The sequence below is a fragment of the Hyperolius riggenbachi genome, chromosome 1 (assembly GCF_040937935.1).
Source record: "Hyperolius riggenbachi isolate aHypRig1 chromosome 1, aHypRig1.pri, whole genome shotgun sequence".
In the NCBI taxonomy this organism is placed as follows: Eukaryota; Metazoa; Chordata; class Amphibia; order Anura; family Hyperoliidae; genus Hyperolius; species Hyperolius riggenbachi.
Genome location: NC_090646.1, coordinates 443022197 through 443038775, shown reverse-complemented (window position 1 = coordinate 443038775; position 16579 = coordinate 443022197). Strand labels below are relative to the sequence as shown.

General features: G+C 43.4%; 1 protein-coding gene across 4 annotated transcripts in view; it reads left to right on the top strand.

The window, feature by feature from the left end:
- SMPD4 (sphingomyelin phosphodiesterase 4) overlaps positions 1-3855 on the top strand; it is a 43891-nt gene extending 40036 nt beyond the window's left edge. For all 4 annotated transcript variants that reach the window (XM_068238275.1, XM_068238277.1, XM_068238273.1 and 1 more), the window contains 2 exons: positions 26-154; positions 3424-3855. In XM_068238275.1, the coding sequence (XP_068094376.1) occupies positions 26-154; positions 3424-3744 (450 nt within the window). In that variant the 3' untranslated portion in view covers positions 3745-3855. The remainder of the gene's footprint in view (positions 1-25; positions 155-3423) is intronic.
- Positions 3856-16579: the final 12724 nt, after the last annotated feature.

Genomic DNA, 16579 nt, shown 5'->3' with positions numbered 1-16579 from the left:
TGATATTATGCCATTTTTATTTCAGATAATAAATGGATTGCGCAAGTTTGACGTTCAGTACCAAGGAGACCCGGAACTGCAACCAATCCGCAGTTATGAGAACGCTACCCTTGTGCGTTTACTGTATCAAGTGTCACAAGCTTTAAACGCTAGGGTAAGCTACGCTTCCACTGCAAAGTGTGGCCAGAAGAACTTAATGGTTTATCCTGTTTCCCAGTTTAATCCTGACCTTACGACAAATTTGTTTTGTTTCCCAGTTTAATCCTGACCTTACGACAAATTTGTTTTGTAACATTAGTGTAAAAATGCAATGTATAAACAGGTTTTTTTTTTTTTTTTTGTATAAGCAAAGTTTACTAGCGGTTTGTTCCTTTTGTCCATGCCCTGGAAATACCATTCGCTTGTTGTAGTGGTAGAGTACTGAAAATGTGCTGACACTAATTATATGCTTTAAAGCAGGGGTTTAAAGGCCATGTCGTAAAATTTTAAAGGGATACTGTAGAGGGGTCGGGGGAAAATGAGTTGAACTTACCCGGGGCTTCTAATGGTCCCCCACACTGTGCCCGCGCAGCCACTCCCCAATGCTCCGGCCCCGCCTCTGGTTCACTTCTGGAATTTCAGACTTTAAAGTCTGAAAACCACTGCGCCTGCATTGCCGTGTCCTCCCTCCCGCTGATGTCACCAGGAGCATACTGCACCGTCCCAGTATGGTCTGTGCCTGCGCCGTACACTCCTGGTGACATCAGGGGGAGCAAGGACACGGCAACGCAAGTGCAATGTTTTTCAGACCTTAAAGTCTGAAATTCCAGAATTGAAGCGGGACTGGAGCATCTGTGAGTGGCTGCACGGGCACAGGATGTCTGCGGGGGACCATTAGAAGCCCCGGGTAGGTTCAACTCCTTTTACACACACACACACACACACACACACACACACACACACACACACACACACACACACACACACACACACACACACACACACACACACACACACACACACACACACACACACACACACACACACACACACACACACACACACACACACACACACACACACACACACACACACACACTTTAAAATGCATGTAAACCTATACAAATAAGAAGTACGTTTCTTCCAGAGTGGAATGAGCCATAAATTACTTTTCTTCTATGTTGCTGTCATTTACAGTAAGTAGTAAAAATCTAACATTACTGACAGATTTTGAACTAGCCCATCTTCACATGGGGGGGGGGGGGGGGGGGGGGGGGGGGGGGTTCTCAGGGTTTTCTTTATTTTTAAAAGCAATTAGTGAATGGCAGTTGCTGCATCCAACTGCCAAAGAAGAGTACGGTGAGCAGGGAGGCTGGCCAGCGACATTTTATAAATCTTTATCAGGGAATGTCTTTATATAGAATAAAGGCCATGCTGAGAATCCCCCATGAAGCGATGGACTAACCCAAAACCTGTCAGTAGTGTCAGGTTTCTACTACCTACTAAGTGACAGCAACTTAAAGAGAACCAGAGACTAAGCACCCTCATGTATTTTATTACATTTAGCAGTGGGAACATGACAGTAAACACCTACTCTGCTTTTAGTTTCATTCTTATCTGCTTAATTAGTCTATTAGCAGCTGTGATAAGAATCCCCGACTGGCTCAGTCAGCTGTGATAAGAATCCCCGACTGGCTCAGTCTAGGTTTGACCTGGAATCATTATAGCTGAGTCACTCTTCTGTGCAGTCTTTTCAAGCCCAAGCCTGCCACCTCCTGAATCAAATTTCCTGCTTTGCATACTGAGAGCTGTGATGACATGGGAGGGGCTGCTCCTGCTGAGAGAGAAGCTCTGAAACAGACAAGTGTGTCTGCAAATTGCAATATGATCTGTGTGCTCTGTGTGCCTCTGCATAAATAATGATGACTGCAGTTTCATTCCTATGCGAGACACTTCCTACAGGCAGCTGCACATCATACCAAAATGAAAGCACACAGATGAAAGGCTGCAGCAGCCGTTCTCATATAGCCTAGATAGCAGCCTAGTCTCATATAGCCTAGACAGCACATCCAGAACAACACATAAGCAGAAGGGATATGAGCTGGCGGCCATATTTGATTTTTCCTGGAGCAATAATGAATAAAAAACACTAAAGGCACACCAGAGCGGCAAAATTATCAGGTAGAGCATTTATTCTTTACAAGCTATCAACTGATATGTTTATTTTGTGTGAAACATTCATCTCTGGTTCCCTTTAAGAGAAAAGGAATTTATAGCTCATTTTACTCTGGAAGAAATGTACTTATTTGTATGTGTTTTGAATTTTAAGATTTTGGCGACAGTTCCTCTTTAAAGGACCATATCACCATTTTTGAACTGGTAAAAACGCAATGTTTGCCGATTGCCGCAGGTACACCATGCATCTTGTACAGGTAGTCCCTGATTATGGAACAGGATAGGGACTTCGGGTTTGTTCTAGAGCTGATATTTTTTTTTTTATTTTTTTTTACGGGACTCCCGTGCTTTATTTACTCTTCACTGCCCCCCCCCCCCCCCCCCCCCTCCTCTTTGCCACCAGTATCCCCTCTCCCGTCTTAGTGTCCCATACTCTCTATCTGTGCTCTCTGTGCCTTCCCCAGTCTCACTGTGCCTCATCCTGTTTCCCCCTGTCCATCTATGCCCCATGTGCCGTTTCCTGTGCCCTCTCTTGTCACTCTGTGCTCCTGTCTTGCCATGTCCCCTTTGTCCCTCTTTATTCTCCTATCTTCTTTGCAACCTCCTGCCCCCTATGCCACATCGTGTCCTATGCCTTCTGTCTCCTCTCCAGCCTTTCTACTCTCTATCTGGTGCTACCTCTCACCTTGTGCCATTTCTGTACCCCTCTGTGCTTTCTACAGCAATGGCCAGCGGGCCACAAGTACTTTAATAGTATGGAGAAGGCTCAGCCGGCCGGGTTTTGCCAAGTGGGCTGGACTTTGTACACTGCAACGTCTATAAAGTTACTGTATGTCATGGCGCAAGCCATTTCTGATCATACCCATTTTATACAGTATATATTCTTCCAGCAAACCATGGCTGCAGTTTTTAGAAAATGGGGGCTATTAGATGAGTATAATGCCTGTCTGAGCCATATCAGAACACAGTGAAAGCTTGTTAGTACTTGTGTGGCTACCGTCTTGAGCAGAGTTTTTCAATTCCTATGTATGTATGACTGTAATAGGTTAAACTCTATTCACAGCGCTGATATGGTCCAGCTGAAGACTACAGGTTTACATTTTTAAAAGATGCAATTTGTCGGAGAACTCTAGTTCTTCAGCCTTAGTAAAGCTACTCCTCTGTGCCTGTGTTGATTTCAGTGCCAGTGTGGCAGCAGCTGTGTATATATCAGAAAATATACTTTTTATTTTTACTCCTGCTACATTTTGAGTTGTGTGTTCTTTCCAGTTTGCAGACACAATGGATTCACTGTGCAGAAGAGAGGACTTTCTGGGGAAGTTTTGTTGTTACCATTTGATCAGCAACCCTTCTTCACGTAGAATGAGCCCGGCCCCCTCCCGCAGTGCCGTGCAGCTGACAGAGCCCCGGATCCGGCTTCGCTTTCTTGCCAGCTACCGCATCTTGTTCTATTTGTTCATCTACTACTTTTTGTTTGACCGAATGTCTGTGGGAGCAGTAGCTGCAACGTTCTTACTTCTGATTGGCTACCTGCTCTATGCTGCTACCAAGACTGTACTGACTGACAAGTGGAAACCGCACCAGAACTGATACAGACTTATTTTTAGTTTTTATTCTGTGGATACTGTTTATTTTAAAGCAAAAAATTCCTAGTTTTCTATGTAATGGTCAGAATTAAAATATCTTCTGTACAGTGCTTTATACTTGCTTGGAATGCTCTATTATGTAATTATTGAATTTGGGGGATTGTATCGTCATTTTGTGTTATTACTATTAAGTTTTCCATACATCTAGCAACGTATGGGTAGATTGACTAAGACCCAGAGCTCTCCCTCTTAGGGCTGGTTCACACTGCAAGAGCTTTTTCTAAGCGGTGTGATTTTAAAAGCTCTTGCTAATGTAATGCTATGTGCATGGTCTCACTTGAGCAGTGTGATTTTATGAAAATGTTCCATAACATTGCATAAGTAACAGCTTTGTGCATTTAAATATCACTTACTCCAGGTTTCCCCATTTAAATATCACTTACTCCAGGTTTCCCTAACTGCTTCTCCATGAGCGGCACGTGGTTGCTGCATATAGCATGTCATGAGTACTACAACACACACACACGCCTGTCAGTGAACAAAACTAAAAGCTGGACCGTCACAGCAGCTGAGATGTGAATGCACGGGCAGCGTAGGAACACATTTACATTTGGGAAGACAGTGGCCAGGATTCCGTCGCATTCATTGGTGTTTGTGACATCACATGCTGATACTGCCGTGCACCTGATCCACCACCACATCAGCCAGAGATTTCCCAGCATGCTCGATCAATTCATTTGACTGATTTCATCTCAATCTTCCGTATCTTCGATTGGACATGCATGTTGCAGCACCAATTTTTATCTGATAAAATTATTGAATCAAATACTCGATCTGCCTCAAAATTGATAGATGTATGGCCCCTAAAAATATTTGCATAGATATTTTTCCTTGAGAAAACGTATCGCAATTATATTAAGCTAATAGCACATTTTATAAGCAAGTTTGTTTAACTGCTGTATTGTACAGATAACACTACAGTGTAGAGTAGGGCTTGAGCCCTGTTTACACAGGAAGCAATGCTTGGCACCACCCCAACACGCACCTGCCTTTATGCTGAGCACTTTTCTACAGCCCCTTTCAGTGTAGCTGAATAGGGCTGTGTATCCAACTATTTAAATTGCTGTTAGTGACAATAAGAAATCACCAATCTTTAGGAAAGACAACAGCCTGAAGAATTATTATTTTTTTTTTTTTCTTCTTCTGAAAGTCTTTTCTTCTCTCATGAAAGTCTTTCTCCTGTTGACAATACATTTAGTCGGTAATGCTTTACAAACGCATTCAAATTCTTCCCAACATGTCGGATGCTAATGCTCTTTCCTATAGGCCCATTAATTGAATATGCTTTACTTCATTCTGTTGCAGCATGCTGTGAATAACTGTTATGCTAGGTACACACCATACAATTTCTGTTAGATTCTTCTGTTAGCTTTTTTCCATGTTGCAGGTAAATCTATCTGGCAGGTAAATCTAAGAGAAAATCTAACAGAAAATTGTATGGTGTGTACCTAGCATAAGACCTTCTGACAATTATTGCATCAACTCAGAATTATTTTCATCTTTTTATTGACCATCCATATTACTGATCACTTCCCAACTGCAATTTCAGGTAGCCAAATGGCAGTGTTCAGTATTTAGGGATGGTCAATGAGACTGCAAGTAAGAGCCAGTGCACACCTAAATGCACTAGCGTAATTGCAACTGCTAAGCGTTTAGAAGTATTTTTTTCTAGGCATGTTCCTAATGATTTTCTAGTTATGCCTAGCGATATTTATTTTTTTCCAGTAACCCTCCAGGACAGGTGAACTACGAGATTTGACCCCTCCCAGGAAACAGGAAACATCCACTTGGTCTCTCTATAAGTTTAGACCCACCGCAGGTGTCCGGCAGTATGGATGTTTCCTGTTCCCTGGAACAGGTCTCTCTGTAGGTGTCCGAGTCCTGGAGAGCCTGGGTGGCTAAGGGCTTTTGGGCATGCTGCTGAGATGCTGCTGCTGTATACTAAACAGCGAATGGAGTCCAGCGGCTTACCTCCCTCACACGCTCAGGATGCGTGCTTAATGGCGTCAGGGGGAAGGCTGTAGCGAAGACGCTCTTTGGCAGAGGCTACTGGCACGGTTGCTGGACGTAGAGGGAGGCGGAGCGGTAGGCAGAGGCTGTGCGCATGCTTCCCTCAACCAAGATGGCGGCGCGGGTACTTCCGCCGCCGCGACGTCACTTCCGCCCGCCAGGAAGGAAGAGCTACAGCGTCTCGGCGTCTCACTCTCACAAACGCGGGGATACTGTGAGAGATGGACGCCGCTCAGGAGGCCAGCGAACCAAGGCAGGAGGCCAAGAGGGACGCTAAGGCTGACAAACCTGAGGCAGACCAGGCCAAAACTGACGCAGGAGCGGTGAGATTCATGCTGGTTTGGTGGAACTGTTACAGCTTGTATTAGCTGTTGTGACAATGTATTGCTGTTGCAAAAAAGTGTCTGTTTTTGTTTGACTGGGTTTTTTTCTGTTGTCTGCTTTATTTCAGAGTAATGCTACTGATAAATCTGACAGGCCCAGGTCTAAACGTTGCCCTACATGTAATGTTAAATTGTCCCAGACATGGACAAAAACCTTATGTCAGGCATGCATAATTACTGTATTGAATCAAGAGTCTGCCACTTCATACAAATATTTAATGAGTACAATGAGGACTGAAATGGCTGAATCTATTAAGGCTTTTAGAGAGGCAATGGCTGTATCTGTTACGCAAGCACCTGTTGTGAATGTGGTTCAAGATAATACACCTGTACCAGTTAATGTGGAAACCAATATTTCAGCACCAGCAGTGGTTCTTACAAATGCCGCAGGGTCTAATGAGGTGCCTGAGTTTAGGGAGGAAGCAGGCGCTAAGGTGTTAGAGGAGCCTATTATGGTGCATAAGAAAGCTTCTACTAAGACTAATAGGCAGGTGTTGTCTGATTCAGAACCTGAAGAGATTGAAATGGACGATATGTCAGTTTCAGAGGAGGAGGAAGATGGGGATGCAGATTTGGACTCAGATAAGCTGACGAGATTTAAATTTGCATCTAATGAAACCGAAGAGTTGCTGAAAGCAATATATGATGCTTTAGACTTAGAAGTTAATAAGCCTCAAACGAATTCTATACATGATGAACTGTATGCGGGAATGGAGGGAGAGCAACCGCTTGTATTTCCTGTACATACATCAACCAAAAATATGATTAATAATCAATGGAAGAATCCTGATAGGAAATTATTTCTTTCTAGGGGGTTTAAACACAGGTTCCCTTTCTCTGAGGAGGATAGCAAACATTGGGACAAATGTCCTAAGCTGGATGCAGCTTTTTCGCAGGTTAATCGTGAGAATGAGCTAGCATTTGAGGATATTGGAAATTTAAAGGAGCCTTCCGATAAAAAAACAGAGTTTGCTTTAAAAAAGACTTGGACTGCAATTGGTGCAAATTTTCGGCCTGCTGCAGCAACTACTGTGGTTGCTCGTACGCTTAATTTGTGGATGCGGCAGGTTGAAAGGCACATAAAAATTGGGTCCAGTAAGGAGATTATATTAAATTCCTTTATGGTAATGTTTAAGGCTGTTCATTTCATCATAGATGCAGCTTCTGAGTCAATTAGATTGACCGCAAGAGCTGCAGCACTGGCTAATGTAGCCAGGAGAAATCTCTGGATAAAAACCTGGGAGGGAAGTGCTTTATCCAAAAACAAAATTTGTACAATCCCGTTTTCAGGAGATCTATTATTTGGGCCGGAATTGGAGCAGATTCTTGAGCGCACGTCGGATAAAAAGAAGTCATTTCCAAAGAAAAGTTTTTCAGCAGGCGAAGAAATTTTTTCGTAAAGACAAGCAAAATATTAAACCAAACCCGCAGGTTAAGCGGAGACAGTGGTCCTTTAATAAAGAGCAAAATAGACCAAACGCTTTGTTCAAAAGCACAGACACTCAGCCAAAACAGAAGTGACGACGAGAACCAGGTGGGGGGAAGGCTTGGGCATTTTCTCCCACACTGGAAACTATTTGCAAAAAGCCCATTTATAATAGATCTCATCGAAAACGGGTATCACATAGTATTTCAGGAAAGACCTCCAAAACGCTATGTGATGACGAATCCATTAAAGATTGCAGAAAATATGCAGGATTTGCAGGTGATTCTGCAGGATATGCTAGAGAGGCAGGTAATAACTGTGGTACCCGTACGCAAAGAAAAAAAGGGGTTTTACTCGAAAATTTTCCTGGTCAAGAAACCAACGGGAAAGTTCCGACTAATATTGAATCTGAAACCAATAAATCCGTTCATAAAGCATGTGAAGTTCAGAATGGAGTCAATATATTCGGTTCGGAATCTTCTGATTCCTGGGGGGTACATGATAAGCATAGACCTCAAAGATGCTTATTGGCATGTACCAATCGAAACCAAATCTCAGGCGTTTCTGAGATTCGCGGTAAGAAGTTCAAGCGGAATGCAGCATTATCAATTCCGCTGCCTCCCCTTTGGAATAAAATCGGCCCCGAGAATTTTTACAAAAGTCATGGCGGAAGTTGTGGCCGAACTTCACAGAAAAGGTGTCATTCTGATTCCGTATTTGGACGATTTATTGGTGCAAGCAGATTCAATACAGGAATTATTACTACACAAACAAATAGTGATTACAGAATTAAGAAAAGCGGGATGGATAATCAGCGTAGAAAAATCCCAGATGAATCCGGCTCAGATAATTCAATTCTTGGGATTTGTAATAAATTCAGTAGAGCAAAAGATATTTCTACCAGAACAAAAGATAGAAAAGATAGTTCAGGAAGTAGAAAAATTCAGATCTCTAGTATTAATTTCGATCAGAGATGTGATGAGGCTGCTGGGACTGCTGACGTCCTCTGCACCAGCAGTACAGTGGGCCATTTTACACACGAGACACTTACAAATGTGGATGTTAAAAAGATGGGGCAGAACTGTACAGACACTAGATCGAGTGGTAGAGATAACAGACGAAGTAAAAGTGTCACTACAATGGTGGTTGAGCAGACAGAGACTAGCACAGGGAAGACCGTGGCAGTTCCCGAAAGAAATAACGCTGACAACGGATGCAAGCATGTTGGGTTGGGGGGCCCACGTAGAAGAGTTCAAAGTGCAGGGTCTCTGGAATCAGCATACAAAAACTCAATCTTCAAATTACAGAGAAATGCTGGCAGTAAAACTGGCAATGATTGCAGCAATGCATCTAATAAAGAATCAGCATGTACAGCTGAGAACGGACAATGCTACAGTGGTAGCTTATATGAATCGACAAGGAGGAACGAAATCGTTAAAGTTACTGCATCTGTCAATAGAGATTCTGGAATTGGCGGAGAGCAATTTGAAATCATTCACAGCACTTCACTTGAAGGGCTCATTGAACAATCTTGCGGATTTTCTCAGTCGAAATCAAATGTCAAATGTGGAGTGGACATTGAATATAGAGGTATTCAGATGGCTGACACAGATCTGGGGAGTCCCAGAGGTAGACCTGTTTGCAAACAGAGGAAATGCGAAGTGCGAAGTGTTCTTCTCACTGAATGCGTTGGATCATCCAGCAGCGGTGGATGCTCTGGCGCAGACATGGGAGTTCAGACTTGCGTACGCCTTTCCTCCCCTGAACATTCTGCCTCTGGTTCTCAGGAAGATAATGAATTCAAAAGTTTCAATTATACTAATAGCACCACATTGGGAAAAACGGTCCTGGTTTCCTCTGCTGTTGAAGATAAAAACGGCAGGACCGATACAGTTACCGATGATGGACAATCTAATTACAGTTCAAGGCGAGAATGTTCCACAGGGAATAACCTGGAATCTCTCGGCTTGGTTAGTGAGAGGGCAATTCTCAGGTCAAAAGGACTGTCAAATAGAGTGATAGAAACTCTGTTGGACAGTCGGAAATTAAATACACGGAAAATTTATGAAAAATATTGGAAGACGTATAATCAGTGGTTGCAACAGTCTAAGTTTAACTCTTCTGAAATTGGTACGGTATTAGAATTTTTACAAAATGGTGTGGACAATGGCCTAGCCATAAGTACGATTAGGGTTCAGGTGTCGGCATTATCGGTTTTTTTAAACGGTAGGCGAATCATCCGTTGGTGATAAGATTTTTGAAGTCGGTCGAGCGGAAAAGACCGGTCCGGGTGAGATCCTTTCCCAAATGGGATTTATCAACGGTGCTGAAAGCATTAACAGTTGTTCCGTTTGTGCCATTAGAAGACTTAGACTTAAGACTGATTACAATCAGAACAGTATTCTTGATAGCCATAACGTCTGCAAGAAGGATAAGCGAACTAGAGGCTTTATCATGTAGAGAACCTTTCTGTACAATACATGATGATAGAGTAGTACTCAGAACAAGTGAGGAATTTCTGCCAAAAGTGAGTGATCGGTTTCATAGATGTGAAGAAATTATATTACCCTCCTTTTATATGATTCAATCAAAGGACCGCACTCACGTCAGAGGGTATGCTGGTGCCGGGCCCCAAGGCCATAAGTCACAGTAGTCATGAAGGAGTCCGCACACAGACTTCACGGAGCAATTTCCATCAATTTATTGTCCCATCACATGTGTGTAAATACATAGTCTGACCTGCATAGGCCTACTCCTTTTATATGAATCCTGGGAATGAAAAAGAAGAGAAATGGAGCACATTGGATGTCAGGAAAAATCTGATTCAATATCTGAAGAAAGTAAAAGATATCAGGAAATCAGAAAGTTTGTTTGTTAATTTTTCAGGCAAAATGATAGGTCAGAAAGCTTCAAAGAAGTCTATTGCTAGATGGATTAATCTATGTATAGTGGAGGCTTACAAAAACATGAACTTACAATTACCAGATGAACTCAAAGCTCATTCTACTAGGGCAACGGCTACGACTTGGGCTTTTAGAGCTGGAGTGTCTGCCTGGGAAATATGCAAAGCGGCGACATGGAAGAACATCAACACTTTAATTCGCCACTACAAGTTGGATCAGATGACTGCAAAAGATCAGGAATTTGGAAGGAAAGTCCTGCAAGCGGTCAGCCCGCCCTAAGGTTGGTGATGTTATTTCTTGCTCATCATCTCGTAGTTCACCTGTCCTGGAGGGTTACTGGAAAAACCCTAAGCTAGCTAACGGGTAGATATATTTTAGGTAACCCTCCAGGGCAGGTTGGGAACCCACCCATTTCTAAAAATTATTATATACTGTATATATGTATAGATGCAATGTATGTTAAGGGTAGTCTGGAGTATAGACCATGTTCAGGGTTTCTTGTATACATACTGCCGGACACCTGCGGTGGGTCTAAACTTATAGAGAGACCAAGTGGATGTTTCCTGTTTCCTGGGAGGGGTCAAATCTCGTAGTTCACCTGTCCTGGAGGGTTACCTAAAATATATCTACCCGTTAGCTAGCTTAGGGTTTCGTACAGTAGAGCTGGAATTGAACAGTTTGTAAAAACAAAAACACTTAAAATCGCTGTTAAAGCGCTTTTTAGAGCCATTTTCCACTTTCCTATACTTAAAATTGAGGCTGAATTGCCTCAATGCCATTTACATTTAGGAAGAAAAATCGCTTTGGTATGATCCATCCCATTCAAATACATTATCCAAATGCTTTTCAAAACACTAGCATTTTTAAAAGCGCTCAGAAGCACACTGTGTGCACCAGCCCTAATTCTGAGTTAATGTAGGATAATGCAAATGTATGCAGCTTGAAAATAGACTAATCAAACCTGTCCAAGGTAGAATTCAATTGGTCCATTTTCATACTGTATGAATTTGCATAATCTTCCATAAACCCAGAATTCACATCTTGTCAACCATCCTTGTTTATAATGGCAAACATATCAGCATATAACACATGGTGCAGTTGCATGGCAGCAAAGAACTGACTCGTCACATTTGCATGTGGCTGTGCTCAGAATTGTGTCCATGAATTAGATGCTTCCAACTGCCCATACTGAGCACTTCCAGCACCGGGGGGGGCACACATGAGCAGCTGACAGGCAGTGCATTTATCACTTGCAACTGCGCATGACTATATTGGTGGCTGAGTTTGCAGAACAGCCCGCCCCTCATACTTAGAACCTACAACATACGTTGGTTATCCATCGTATGCATACCAATATAAAGTAGATTGCATGGGTGGTGATAACAGTAAGCCACAAAAGTTTTAGGGCTCATCTCCACTCGTCAGTTTTTCCTTTGCATTTTCTGCACAAGAAAACTGAGAACCAATGTTAATCAATGTGGTAGTAAACACCTAAATGCGTTTTTCACATGCAGAAAAAATTACAGCACTGCAAAACTGTCAGACAACTTAGGCAGAAAAACTGATAAGTGAAGACTGTCCTTATAAAGGATTATTACAGAGGAAAAACCATTGGCTAGACCCTGTAGTAGTAAAAGCATCAATCAATGTATAATGCTACAGGTGAGAATGCAGGGCAGAGGCTGTGCAGACGTGTCAATTGCTTGCAAGCAAGTGATATCTTTTATTCTGGAGGGGTGGGGCCAGGGCTTTGCAGATGCATCAATTGCCTGCAAGCAAGTGATGTGTTCTGTTCTATGGGGGGGGGGGGGGGGGGGGGGTAGGGTAAGTGAATATACAATAGTGCACACAGCTACAATGGCTATCATTCATAAAGAGGCTGTCGGTAAGGGGAATCAGTGCGGGAAAACACCGCTGGCGGTATTTTAGACTTCTGGGTGGGCATTCACAGAAAAGTATCCATGTGCGGTAGCACTGCGGAGATTCCCCGAACTAGGCTGGCGATAGGCAGGCGGTAGGCAGGTGGAGACACGGAAGCTGCAGAGTTGATACATTTCTCCGTGTTCCGCTCTGCTGCAGCTGCCTGGGAGGTCTGTGTGTCTCCATTCACTTGCATTGGTATCGCCACATCAGAGGGAGCGGGACTTCCCGACCTGACACCGCTTGCGGTGTTCTTCATGAATGAACATTTTGCTACATTTGTTCCGATAATCACCGCACAAGGCGGTGATTTATCACTCTGCTCGTTAGTGTCATTTTTTCATGCGGAAAGAGCCTTTATGAATGCTGACTTTGCCGAGTGGTCGGTAAAGTCAGCTGTTTTTAGCATTTCCGCATGCGGAAATGCTTTATGAATGATAGCCATTGTATGTTAAGATACAACTTAGCAGTGAGCTAATGATTCATGCATGCACAATCCAGCATGTGTATAGCAGCCCCGACTGCTAGGCCAGCTATTCATTCTGGTAGATCACTTTGGTCAAGCAATGGCAGATAGCATTGTTTTCCCTACATACCCAAACCTCAGAATTACTAATTTAGCCACTTCACCCCAAAGACGTTTTTACCCTAACGGACAAGAGTGATTTTCCCCTTTCCATGCACATCCCTTTCATTTTGCCAATAGCTTAATCACTACTTATCACAATTAAATGATCTGTATGGCCTGGTGCACACCAAAAACCGCTAGCAGATCTGCAAAATGCTAGCAGATTTTGAAACGCTTTTTCTTTTTCTGTAGCGTTTCAGCTAGCATTTTACGGTTTTGTGAAGCATTTTTGGTGTGGTAGATTTCATGTATTGTTACAGTAAAGCTGTTACTGAACAGCTTCTGTAACAAAAACCACCTGGCAAACCGCTCTGAACTGCCGTTTTTCAGAGCGTTTTTCCTATACTTAACATTGAGGCAGAAACGCAATCCAAAATCTGCAGCAGCCTGGGAGTATGCACCAGCCTATTGAAATACATTACCCTAGCGGATCCGCACCCGCAAGCGAATCGCAAACCGCAGCCGAACCGCTCTGGTGTGCACTAGGCCTATCTTGTTTTTTCAGCACTAATTGGGGTTGATATTTGTTTTCAGTAATTACTTTATTTTCTATGCATTTTCATCCCCTATAGTTTTAATATCAACACTGCTACCGTGCATAAAACCCACATATTTTATCTGCCTATTTGTTCTGGTTATCACAATTTTAATTATGTCCCTAGTGAAGTATGGTGACAATATATGTGGAAATATAGGTGTATTTTTTTTTTTCCACTATTTTCACATGCACAAGCACACACGGGAGCATGCGCATGCACACAGCAGCACTGACTTATAAAAACGTCCTGGAGCCATTAAGATGCTCTAGCAGGACGATTTTATAAGTCAGGTTGTCAAAGTGGTAAAGGACACTCAAGGTGACATGAGGTAGACATGTGTATGTACAGTGCCAAGCACACAAATTGCTAGGCTGTGTTCCTTTTTACTTTCTCTGCCTGAAAAAGTTAAACATTAGGTATGCAAGTGACAGTTTCTACCTGGGTCAGACTGTCGCATAATCCTCACTGATAAGTAACTACAGTCCTAAAATACGTTGTCAGTAAATGGCTTCTGAAATCAGGAAAGAGATAAAGGGGTAATTCATAGATTTATGTTCAGGGATACTTTAATGAATGTGACATTGAGTAGAGACAATTAAACCATAAAAAAAAAAGTTAATATAAAATAACATATTTAAAGTCATTTTTAGGATGAGGATTGGTACAATTGTTTATCTCATCACTTTTTCACCTCGGATGTCTTTTTAAATAGAACCAATGCTAATTTATAGAGACTCACTGACCGTAGTGTCAATATCAAAAAAAATTCCCCTCTTTATTAAAGGATACAACAACTGAAAAATATTGCTGCAGTGTGTGGGGGGGAGGGGGGGGGTTAAAAGTACATACCATTGGCTCCTCCTGCCCCCTTCGTCTGCCGCCGTTAGTGTAATAGTGATGCCGGGACCGGCGACTTGATTGACCCCCCACCCGGACATACTGCGCCCTGTGTGCGCAGTATGTCCTCCCCTCTTCACTTTTGGCTGGAGCATAACGAGCGGCTCAGAAGCACGCTGATCCCTCTGTCTCCTCTAGGCTGTGTGTGCTCTCCACTACACCAAGCGTCACATGATTAACGTGACGCTTGGTGTAGTGGAGCGCACACACGGCTAACAGGCTGTTTGTAAACGAAAGGGGAAAGAAATCCCCTTTGTTTACATCCGTACAGTGATGCAGTCTCCGGCAGCACTGTACAAGATCAGCAATCCCCGGCCTGTTTGGCTAGGGATCGATCAATGTCCTCTCACAGAATGATGCCTATGAGAGGCGGAACAGGACTGATTGCCCTCCTGTTTAATGCAGTACACTGAGGGGAGGGAGGGAGAAACAGCCTGATACAGGCTGAAAAAAAAAAAAAAAAAAAAACCCTGCCACAGCGATCGGACACCTCAGGCGGCATGTGCCTTTAGGGACCAAAAAAAAAAAGACTCCGATCACTTGGCTCCATAGCTGGGCTGTGCAGGAGGCTGAAAAAACTGCACTGCCCAGCTGAGCAAAAAAGAGCCTAGGCGATTTAAAGGGAAGGTCCAAGCAAAATAAAAAAATGAGTTTCACTTACCTGGGGCTTCTACCAGCCCCATGCAGCCATCCTGTGCCCTCGTAGTCACTCACTACTGCTCCAGTCCCCCACTGGCAGCTTTCCGACCTCGCAGGTCGGCGGGCCGCATTGCGTACGTTTTTACGCATTCCCACTAGTGCAGGAACATTAACACATACATTTTTACGCATTACTGCTTCAATGCGTACAAATTTACGCATTGAACCAGTAACTCGTAAAAATGTGTTAATGTTCCTGCACTAGCGTGAATGCGTAAAAACATATGCAATGCGGCCCGCCGACCTCCGAGGTCGGGAAGCTGCCAGCGGGGGACTGGAGCAGCAGTGAGTGACGAGGGCACAGGATGGCTGCATGGGGCTGGTAGAAGCCCCAGGTAAGTGAAACTCTTTTTTTATTTTGCTTGAACCTTCCCTTTAAGCAATTTTGAGCGTGACATGGTTGTTGGTGCCAGGGGGCCGGTCTGAGTATTTCACAATCTGCTCAGTTACTGGGATTTTCACGCACAACCATTTGTAGGGTTTTCAAAGAATGGTGTGAAAAAGGAAAAACATCCAGTATGTGGCAGTCCTGTGGGTGAAAATGCCTTGTTGATGCTAGAGGTCAGAGAATAGACCGACTGATTCAAGCTGATAAAAGAGCAACTGACTGCTGCATACCTCGGTTGTAACAAGTGGCTATTTCAAAGCATTAGTGAAGCCACAATATGCACAACCTTGAGTCGGATGGGCTACAACAGCAGAAGACCCCACCGGGTACCACTCCTCTCCACCACAAATAGGAAAAAGAGGCTACAATTTGCACGAGCTCACCAAAAGACTGGAAAAATGTTGCCTGGTCTGATGAGTCTCGATAGTCAGACTTTGGCATAAACAGAATGAGAACATGGATCCATCATGCCTTGTTACCACTGTGCAGGTTGGTGGTGTAATGGTGTGGGGGATGTTTTCTTGGCACACTTTAGGCCCCTTAGTGCCAATTGGGCATCATTTAAATGCCAGGGGCTACTTGAGCATTGTTTCTGACCATGTCAATCCCTTCATGACCACCATGTAACCATTCTCTGATAGCTACTTCCAGCAGAATAATGCCCCATGTCACAAAGCTCGAATCATTTCAAATTGGTTTCTTAAACATGACAATGAGTTCACTGTACTAAAATAACCCCCATAGTCACCAGATCTCAACCCAATAGAGCATCTTTGGGATGAGATGGAACAGGAGCTTCGTGCCCTGGATGTGCATCCCACAAATCTCCATCAACTGCAATATGCTATCCTATCAATATGGGCCAACATTTGTAAAGAATGCTTTCAGCACCTTGTTGAATCAATGCCACGTAGAATTAAGACAGTTCTGAAGGCGAAAGGGGGTCAAACGCGGTATTAGTATGGTGTTCCTAATAATCTTTCGAG